Source organism: Dermacentor silvarum, chromosome 6 (genome assembly GCF_013339745.2).
Source record: "Dermacentor silvarum isolate Dsil-2018 chromosome 6, BIME_Dsil_1.4, whole genome shotgun sequence".
NCBI lineage: Eukaryota > Metazoa > Arthropoda > Arachnida > Ixodida > Ixodidae > Dermacentor > Dermacentor silvarum.
In genome coordinates, this window is record NC_051159.1 from 20,617,977 (window position 1) to 20,628,890 (window position 10,914).

At 39.1% G+C, this 10,914-nt stretch overlaps 1 protein-coding gene across 1 annotated transcript; it reads right to left on the minus strand.

Annotated features, from left to right (window-relative positions):
- Positions 1 to 4,291: 4,291 nt before the first annotated feature.
- On the minus strand, positions 4,292 to 8,053 carry LOC119454974 (uncharacterized). Its single transcript, XM_049668703.1, has 3 exons — positions 7,287 to 8,053; positions 6,418 to 6,521; positions 4,292 to 4,410 (listed from the first exon to the last, which is right to left on the minus strand). The coding sequence occupies exons 1-3, from the start codon at positions 7,560 to 7,562 to the stop codon at positions 4,362 to 4,364; spliced, it is 429 nt and encodes a 142-aa protein (XP_049524660.1). The 5' UTR covers positions 7,563 to 8,053; the 3' UTR covers positions 4,292 to 4,361.
- Positions 8,054 to 10,914: the final 2,861 nt, after the last annotated feature.

A 10,914-nucleotide genomic window follows, 5' to 3' on the forward strand; every position in this document is an offset into this window, starting at 1 on the left:
AGGAACATAAAATTCAGAATGGCTAGAAAGCAGCAGATAAATAACTCAAAATAAAAAAGGAATAACGAACCAAGACATTGAAAGAATAAAAAACATATGCTGTTAAAACCATGAATGGCAATGTCAATACTTCTGTTTATGGTTCAGTAAAGGCTGTAAGGGGGTAGTTAAATACAACACTGTAGAGTACCAAAACAAGAATCTACCTTCATAAAGCGATATTGGTGCAAAGAAGCGGAAAATAGTGATGGGATGGAACAGTTGTACGACCTTGTGTACTTAAACTCATAGTTGTCAAATGTAATCTTTTTCCCAACCACTACTTTCTAAGGGTTTACATGGTACATGAATGCGGCAAGAAATTTGAAAGGAAATTGTGTTTTCATGGAAGATTTCAGTTTACAGATGGGTCCCATGCAATTTTCTTTGTCACATCATCTGCAGAAAGGGGCAGTTAGCCGAATCAGGTGAGAAATGTAAAATATGAACTAAGTATTTTGTCTTATAAAGTATACCTTGTGGTCGTCATCATCATCATTATCATCATCATCAGCCTATATTTATGTCCACTGCAGGACAAAGGCCTCTCCCTGCGATCTCCAATTACCCCTGTCTTGCTCTAGCTGATTCTCACTTGCGCCTGCAAATTTCCAAACTTCATCGCCATACCTTGTTTTCTATGATCCTTGACTGCGCGTCCCTTCACTTGGTCTCCGTTCTGTAACTTTAATGGTCCAGCGGTTATCCTCCTACGCATTACATGGCCTGCCCAGCTCAATTTTTCTATCTTAATGTGAATTAGAATATTGGCTATCCCCGTTTGCTCTATGATCCACACCGCTCTCTTCTTGTCTCTTAACGTCAGGCCTTTTGCGCAATACCTTGAGATATGGCACATCTAGCTCTATTTCCACTCCCTTTTCTAGCTATATTTAACGATTCTGTACTTGTTCAGAAAAACCCTACATCTTTATTGCATGTGATCATCACCATAAAATAAATTTAGGTGCAATATATCTTACCTTCTTTTCAAACAACTCAGTCTTCATTACATATTGAATTGTCTTCCAGAAGATAAAAATAACTACCCTACAGACACTACAATAGTTCGTAATGAACACATAGACCGAAATAAATATCAGCGCAAAATTGTCACGTTCTTACAATGTGGTCCTGGAAAATAAAAAAAACCCTGGCATGACACGAGCACTGAAAAGTAGAATGACACTGAAATGCTACACGTCCGGTCGACAAAAGGCATTGTAAGCAAATGAAAGCTACAATTCGGAAGCAGGGAACAAGGAAACAGCTAGGCATGCCATTTAGGCTGTGGGAATTTTCCTTCTCGCCGTTAAGATCGTCTATATGGAATGACAGTACCTACCACAGCGTCATAAGACATGTTTGCCATGACCGCAGAAACAATGTTGTATTTTAGTATAGAATACCACAGCGTTCCTTGGAAGAAGTCTCCAGCGTTGAAGAACAGAGGGTATGCAGAAGTGTTCTTCAGTGTCCTAACCTGCGCATGAAGGCAATACCACGCATAAAGAAAAAAAGATATCTTTGAGAACGTAGAAATTGTTCTGGTGTATAATAAATAAATCATTGCCTTCCAGTAATCCTGTAACTGTGGACAGGAAAAATAATCTTACAAGCACGTTTCACTCTACCTATATGTTGCATGTGCAGTGACGGTAATCTGTAATCATATTCTAGATTGAACGTTAAGAAGATGTAGGCCTTTAGTGGGCGCCAGAGATGATTCATTTCTTCAGCGTCGAGAACGTTGGATGTACCTGCGAGGCGTCTAACCAGGCACCACGTTTGTTAAAAATGAAGGTATCCCCGAAATTCCTGGATTAATACTAGCGCTCAGCGTGAAGCAAATAACAGGGGCTTTGTCTCGCCGTAAGAATTGCCACCGTATTTTAATAGGATGAGGATGTAAGAAGTGGGCCCCGCTATAAACAACAGGACCACCTGTTGGGCTACCCTTACAAAAATTTTTAATGTGTTTTTTAGAGAGTCTTTTGAACTTGTTCGATAGAATTCTATTGTGTTTATTTTGACTGCTTATAGAATTTTCCTATAGAGTTCCAACAGTTATTTGGCCACCGCATTCTTATAGGAACTCTGAAGACACAATTCTATAGAACATTCCTACGGAGTTCCTTTTAAGATCCTAAAGACAAATTTCTATAGAACATCTCTACGGAGTTCCTTTTAAGATCCTAAAGACAAATTTCTATAGAACATTTCTATGAAGTTCCTTTTAAGATTGTAAAGACGAATTTCTATAAAACATCTCTACGGAGTTCCTTTTAAGATCCTAAAGACAAATTTCTATAGAACATTTCTATTGAGTTCCTTTCAAGATTGTAAAGACAAATTTCTACAGAACGTTTCTACGGAGTTCTTTTAAAGATCCTAAAGACAAATTTCTATAGAACATTTCTATTGAGTTCCTTTCAAGATTGTAAAGACAAATTTCTTTAGAACATTTCTCTGCAGTTGCTTTACAGACCCAAAAGACAAATCTCTATAAAACCTATGTCGATGTTTGTAATGTGCTTGTACTTTGCCGAGGTTCTAGAGAACTGTACTGTAGGCATTAACGATTACAGTAAATGCAGTGGCAAAAATAATTGGCACGACAACCACAAAGTGATCTGTTTTAAACGTTTATTGCACTTCAGACTAGATACATGCATCATACATACTACATACACACTTTAGAACAGTCAGCATACATGCTTCAGCCTAGAACTTGCACACAAACTGTAGCTGCCAATGCGCTTCACGGATCAAGCTGGTGGTGCTAACATACGAAACAGGAAAACATTTGTGGCACACTCGACTGGAGTTGACATCTGAGAAAAGCACGCTTGTCTAAGACAAGAAAGCTTCGCATTAAAACTGCAGAAGGACCTGCTGTTCCAGCAATGCACATTAAACGGTTGGATACTAAAGCCTGAAAGTAGATTCATATCAATGTGCACAGATATATGTGCACTGCAATGTTTTGCGTCAGCTCCACAAAACCACACTAAACTTATAAAACACAGCATTCTGGCCTATTTTGAAGTGTAAAAAGAACAGTGGCAGTCCTTGTAAAAATGCAGCAAACAGTGGTACTCCTGGAGAAGTGCATCATATATTGTACAAAGCTTAATAAGCTTGAATGTTGTTATAAGGCAAATTTTGAGATCAGGCTCAATATTCCAAAATTATGCTGGGAAATACAAGCATGACTGACGCACACCAATACCTAAGAAAACGATTTAGCTCAGGAGCTCCTATGCATGTGAATAGTGAAATCGTTTTTTTTGGCAACCACAGGACTGAACTTGATGTTTGTTATTTAAAAAATTTTTAATTGGTGTTATTTACATTTAGACCAATTTTTATTAAGAATGGTTGAAAATTGCACAATTAAAAAAAACTTATGTTTAGAACTACAACTCACAAAAAAAAACTAGCAAGCACAATTCTGTTCTGCAAATCGGAATTGGCCTCCAGCTTTAGCTAAGGACCAACTCCGATGTCCCTCCTTAAATACGTGTGAAATTCCTAAATAGTTTTGAGACAACCACAAGGCTATTTTGAATTAAATTTGTAGCATTTGAGAAAGTTAAGGTCTACCGCTTGTTGGAAGAATTTCAATTCAGAGCCTAAAGCAAAAATTATTAAAAATAGGCAGGTTTAAAGAAAAGTAAAAGCATGAAGTTTAATAATCCCTAACTCTGCAATAAAAACACATATCGCAGTTCTGCAGACTGGATCAGCTATGTCTTAAGTCAAGGAATTTGATATATGAATTTACAGCTTGCGTGAAATGTTCCAATGTTTATAAGCATTTTGCACGTCCTACTCACAAATTAATGATTGTATTTTAGAGCAGTATATGATACGTCAATTTCGCCAACTTTAGTTATGGATTAGGTGCAACTAATAGAACGGTGATATCACTGTTTTTTTTAGTGAGAGTTGTTAACTTAATAGCTTCGTTTCTTGAAATTTTCGTGGATTTGTATGAAACGTCACTTGAATAAAAAATGTTACATCATGCTTGTGCTATGCGAATGATGCTTTTTTGAATGACGTGTTTAGTTTGGTTTAATAATGCTTTCCCATTTTACCTAATTCCTTCCTGGAGGCATGTAAGGCTTTAGTGAGGTATAAACAAATAAATGTAAATTATTTAATACTAAAATAAATAAATAATGTGGTTTGTCTCAGCATTCCAGTTTTTACCACCAGCGTGACCTGTATGAAGCTTTGCCTACTGCTCACATGTTGCAAGTTCATTCTTACATGATCGCCCACTACTTCACTTCCTGGAAAGCAGCGAGGAAAGGCTAGCTTTTAACCTCGTTGGTTCCGCCTGGTACTCTGCCACGGTGAAGCCTGCAAAATACAATTGAAAATCATTTTAAAAAGGTGTAATGAACATTTAGCCATAATGTATAGGCAGGCGCAAACATGTCACAAATATATATATCTACAAATGTGGTATAAATATTTATATGTATATAGTTGTAGCACTACACTGTTTCATTTAAGTATTTCAGAAAAACAAGAAAGTAGCAGAAGTATCTCCGTGAAGAGGGACAGTTCTCAGGCAATCACTTTTGAGAATATTTTCCCTTCCCAAGATTTTGTGACACTAGAACTAGGCCAATGCACCGACACTAGAATGCCATTGCTAGTGACAAAAATAAAGTGTTTCCAAAAGACAGCAGCCCAGTTGCACATTGACGTCATCTTGTAATGACAACACATTTTAAGTTTAACATAAGTAAGCAAGCAGGAACACCCATGAACTAAGGCTCCTATATAGACATCGCGCTACGCATAGCAAACAATTTTTTGGAAGAAAAAGAGAATGATCTACTGGCTTCTATTGTTCAGCTGGGTAAACAATATTACATCTGCCGGTCGCCATAGTTCGTATGTGCTATGTGTAATATGGCAGTATTCAATTTCTCACGTGGAGCTTGAGATTTTGAGCAATCATGATAACAATGCATTTAACTATCTGTTGCATGGGGACCAATCAGACTTTTTTAGGGTTGTTTGCAATGAAAAGTTTGCAATGCCAAGTTTGGACTGCTGTCCTCAATTTCGCATTGCTTTAACAGGCAGAGGAAAAAATTGGCTTTATCGCTCAACCCCTGGTCCGTATAATTTTCTCTCCTAGGCGCATGTTGAGGCACCGGCCAGTCTGCGCCATGTACATTTGACCAAATATGCATATGATCACAGAAATAGCACTACCCCTGACAGACACAAGACAAATTTAATAGTATCTTTAATAAAGCAAGTCTCCCTGGCCAGGGTGCCTTTCTTAGTTCACTTGTACACTGCTATGCACATGTATTTCTAGCGAAAAATAAAGCAGGCAGGATATGCATGGCAGCCCGCAAGCGAATTGAGAAAGGCAAGCAGGCAAGGGAGGCTTGCGTCGGTGAGAAATACCACCAAATTTGTCCATTACGTGTCACAGGTAGTGTACTGTACTCCTTTCACATGTGGTCAAACTTACGTAGGGCAAACTGGCCGGTGCCTAAACATGTGCCTAAGAGATGACCATATTTCACTCAAAAGACCAGTATGCTTGTCCTACTTGGCCATGCATTGTCACAATAGGGCATAATGTAGGATTAAGATTGTTCATCTGTGTTCACCCACACTGAAAAATTAACTAGAGAAATCAGTGAGGCATACCACATAAATAAGAAGACATGTGTGAGCGAGCTTTCATTAATAATGCACGAAAAAAGATATCCTTTCTAGATGACAAGGGATCGAAATCAGTCTGCCTATTTATTACTGAAGTAACTGAGCAGAGCGAATACTGACCTTCATATTTATTTTCAGCAAATTCAAGCTAATCAAATGTGCATTTGCCAGACACAGTTTTTCTGGGAACAGCACAGAAATAACTGGGAAGATATTAATGATAAACAATGGTGTGCACACTACGTGCTTAGACTTGTGACATATGTGGCAAACTACACTACAAATTCTTACATGCACAGGTAACTGCATGAGCTTGCAGCACAAACAGGAAAAATATGGAAATAAATGCAACAGCATAGGAAACAGTTTTAAGACAATAAAACCAAACTAAAAAGCGATAAACATACTGTGTACTAAACAAAAATAAAATTTATGTTGCAGCCAAACAATGTATGCAGGAAAAAATACTAAACATCAGGACATGTTAGGTCTAGTTTTATACAGAACATGATAATGTGTGCATAATCTTTACGCACACATGTAAGTAAGTTGAATACAGTTGCATAAATATTTATCCTCTTTAGTAAACTGCATAAACTAATGTGTCGCTAAACTGAACCATGAATGATACCAAGATCCAACTTTTTTGGAACATGTACATTTCATACATACCTGACATGAGCATCCAGCCATGCTGCTGCAGGCACTCGTATGAGGTCTGCATTTCTGGGGGCTCCTCCTTTTAGTGGACACTGTTGCTGGCCAAGGTCTCGCCACTACAAAATGAGTTGTGTTAGCTAATAGCAGTGGAGCAATAAAGCTGTCATATCGTAAACACATGCAAGGAGCACCTAAAATAGTCACAAAAACAATGTCTGCACTAGTACATAATGGCAAGAGAGCAAAAGGTTGAAATTATTGAATGGCTTGATAATATGGTCCTCTTCATCAAAGTAAATTTTTGGGCACGTCGCAACTGCACATTACAATGTATTTTAAAATTTTTTTAGAGAGTCGTTTTTTTTATTACTTAGATTAAGCAACTTTCCCCTACCATGTTTATTTATGTGAAAGTTATGCCAGCACAGCTTGTCATGAAAAGAAAGGCTATACTAGTAAGTAGCAAGCTGTGATTGACTTACATTTTTTTCCTGCTGCTCGTAAGCCTAAAACCTCGTAAGCAGAGATTACCCACAACGTCGAAGCATTTATAAGCAAGGAAACGTCATTGAAAGAATCGGTGAAGAGGCAGGTGGATCGTTACTATGCAACTGCAGCAGAAAAACGGGAGCTCACGCACAGGTGCACAAGATGATTTCCGAACGTAATCTATCTCAGCAGAAGAAAACGCTTATCAGAATTATCAATTCCGCATTGTGGCAACAAATTTGCGTAACTAAATTCTGACAACCAGTGCGCCGCAAGCATCAGCACAGATTTCACTGTTGCCGTGGGTGTTCTATTTCCTACGTCCGCAAGGCACTCTATGCACACGATAAGCACGCACAACACACGTGTAGTTAGCAACTACGATTGCTTACCTTTCGAACAGTACGATGAGATGGAAAAGAGCTCTCCGAGTTGCCAGTGCTGCGTCGACGATGTTGATCCAGCATACATGCCGTTGCGTAATGGACGAGCTGAGGCACGCTAATAATACGCATTATTTCATCGCGACGTCCACAAAACTTTTCACGACCACCCAAGACAAAGGGAACACACTCCACGGCATGAAAATCGTTGGTCCACATTTGCCTGGCGCGCCACGCATACGGCGAGTTTGCAGCGAGACGCAGGCTACCTTCCGGCACTTTCATGCACACGAACACCACATTTCATTACGGCAAACCTAAAAACACACGATCAAACAAACACATCGAAGCAGCGTGCACTACCGACCGGCACATTCAAGACGGAGGAATAACAACACGACTTATTTTACCGGCCGCGTGGGACCGGCGCCGCTAGCGCCGTCTGTATACTTGTGAGGCTGTTATGGCCTCCGTGATGCCAGCAATAATAACCACTACAGCACGTTTTTGTGCCATTTTGTGCCCAATTACGTATATATATGTTGCGAGACAAAAGGAACCATCGACCAGTCTATATTGTACACTACAATTTAGCGCAGGAAGAAATTCCATGACCAATTCTTGCTTTTGAATCACTTATGCCGCAAGTAGCCAACAAAGCATGGCCTTCAAGATCCGCTTATGTGATCCTGAGAAATCCGTGGCTGGGGCGTGATTTGAACGATTTGAACTCCGATCACCTGCCTTAAAGCGCCTAAATGACATTTCCCGCAGCCGTTAGCTGCGCTACTTGGGCCGTAACTTCGTTTTAAGTAGCTTCCTGCTGTCTTGAACATTGAATGTAGCCCAGAAATTTTTGACACAATCTCGGAGGTACACATGGCAGTGTGCGATGTTTCCGTGTACTTTGTAATTGTCCGTCGCAAAGCAACAAATATGCGATGGTTCTTAATTTTGCTCGTGTGGCGCAGGTTATACCCATGTCGTCCGTATCTTGCTTTCGTGTCGGTGTGTTTATCGTGCGCGGATTGCACTCATGTCGTTCGTGCCTTCCCTGTGTATCGTGCGACCTACGAAGATTCCTCGAAAAAACCGCATGTCTCTGCAGCGTGCATGCGTCGCATTTTAGTGACGTAGGCCAAAATGTGCGGCGGCGTTCTGTGTGTTTGCTGCCAAGTGCTGCAGTCACTGCGTTCCAGCAGATAGACGCGGCTGCTTACGCGTAGTTTTGTTTAGTGTTCCTTGGTCATCTTTGTGATTCACCTGCATCGGCGATAGAAACCACAATGCGCTTCCTTGACGTTACTTTGTGTAATTTCGCTTTTTGTTTTGTTCGCCTTCATCAGTGATTATAAAGATGCTCTTGCTTGATAGTAAAAACCCATGAAACGGGTTTGAAATAATCAGGCTTTTTATTCCTTGGAAATTGGCGCGAGTGGTAATTTTACAAGAGCTTAGCAACAGCTCTGTACATCGAGCTAAAAAGCAAAATATCTAAACGTGTTACAGTACGTGAATCTTACTATTATGTGTCAATATCTCAGTACGTTCTCTGCTGAGAACGATTGTCCAATTCGCTCTGAACTAGCGTATATAATTTTTTTTTTCATATCATTTGTTGCAAGTACAAAAATTGCATGGTTGCAATGTTGTCTTTTCGAGTTAAAAAGACCCTTTGAGATATCATTCAGCAGTATTCGATTCCTTCTATTGAAACCTTTATAGAGTGCAAATATAGAGCCATTCTATAGAAAGGCCGCACGGTAGCTTCTTTAAGCGTCCTATAAACGTTCCTCTATAGAATTCAGTGCATATGTGAATACACACACTATAGAACGCTTATAGAGTGGGAATGGAGGGCCAGTCTATAGGCAGCCACAATAGAAGTGCTACAAACATTCCATAACATTCTTCTATAGAATTTAATACATATGATGTCAATACACCCTCCATACACGGTGTTTCACGTAACTTGAGCCAAACTTTAAAAATATGCAAATGCCACGTTGCTGCACCGAACTATCCAAACCAAGGTAATGTTGTTAGCCGTCGCTTGGAGATACTCACATAATTTTTTGCATTCCCCCTAATTAGATAATTAGTCTTAAATAATTAATCAACTTCTGAAATATTGCCGCGCGACTGGCCGTTCGAGGCACTTTGCGTGTATTCGCGGGATTCTTTCACACTCGTAACAACACTATAGCCAGTCTATAGACAGGTCGCATTAAAAGTGCTAAAAACGCTGTATAAACGTTCCTCTATAGATTTTACTACATAAGATATCAATACACCCTCTATAGAGCATTTATAGAAAGCCAATGGAGAGCCATTCTATAGAGAGGTCACGTTAGAAGTTCTAAAGACGTTTATGCAGCGTGTATTGAGCAACAGAAATATGTGTCGCGAGTATTTCATGTTGCGCTGCAATTTTCTCATTGATAATTTTTATCTAATTATAATACTTGAGAAGTTCAATAATTAATTAAGACTGATTATCGAATTAGGCGGAATGTAAAAATAATTTGAGCATCTGAGGGCGACGGCAAACATTACCTTGGTTCTCTCCAGCTACGTTGCATTTGCATATTTTTTATGTTTGGCACAAGGTAAGTGAAACACCCTGAAGAATGCTTAAAGAGCGCGAATAGAGAGCCGCTCTATAGACAGACCACATTAGAACTGCTAGAAATTTTCTATAAACATTCTTCTATAGAATTTAGTACATACGATGTAAATGCAACCTCTATAGAACTTTTACAGAGGGCGAATGGAGAGCCAGTCTATAGACAGGCAGCATTAGAAGTGTTAAAAACGTTCTATAAGCATTCTTCTATAGAATTTAGTACATATGATATCGACACACCCTCTATAGAACGTTTATCGAGAGCGAATGGAGAGCCTGTCTATAGACAGGTCACATTAGAAGTGCAAAAAACTTTCTATAAACGTTCTTCTATAGAATTGAGTACGTAAGATATCAATACACCCTCTATAGAACATTTGTAGAGGGCTAATTGAGAGCCAGTCTATAGACAGGCCGCATTAAAAGTGCTAAAAACGCTCTATAAACGTTCCTCTATAGAATTTACTACATAAGATATCAATACACCCTCTATAGAGCATTTATAGAAAGCCAATGGAGAGCCATTCTATAGAGAGGTCATGTTAGAAGTTCTAAAGACGTTCTTTAAAGAATACTTTATAGAATTCAGTGCATATAACGTCAATACACCCTCTATTGCACTTTTATTGTGTGTGAAATGACATGTTTCTATAGACAGGTTGCTTTAGACTTCGTATAGAGATTCTATGCAGACGACTCTATAGAGCGCGAGTTCCTATAGAGTTCCTTTTGACTTCATAGGAACTCATTAGGAGTTCTAAAGGAACTCTAAATTCATTTTCGTAAGGGCACATGAGGATGATCATCTACAGATGACAATGAATAGCATAATAAATGCCCACAATATATATATATATATATATATATATATATATATTCACAGAGCTTCTACATATCTTATCAAAATCAGGTGATGCTCAAAAAGGCAAATTCTGCGTCAGTTAAGGCTATGATGGCTCACTTACGCACATATCAGCCCGCTTTCTGATATGGAAGGGCACGGTTATTTCG

What these genes read in the sequence shown, in the direction of transcription:
- LOC119454974 (XM_049668703.1), bottom strand. Translation starts at nt 7,562, where the DNA reads ATGAAAGTGCCGGAAGGTAGCCTGCGTCTCGCTGCAAACTCGCCGTAT. An exon ending in CTCATCGTACTGTTCGAAAG is followed by an intron (nt 6,522 to 7,286) that starts GTAAGCAATCGT and finishes CTCATTTTGTAG; the next exon opens with TGGCGAGACCTTGGCCAGCA. An exon ending in TGGCTGGATGCTCATGTCAG is followed by an intron (nt 4,411 to 6,417) that starts GTATGTATGAAA and finishes TGTATTTTGCAG; the next exon opens with GCTTCACCGTGGCAGAGTAC.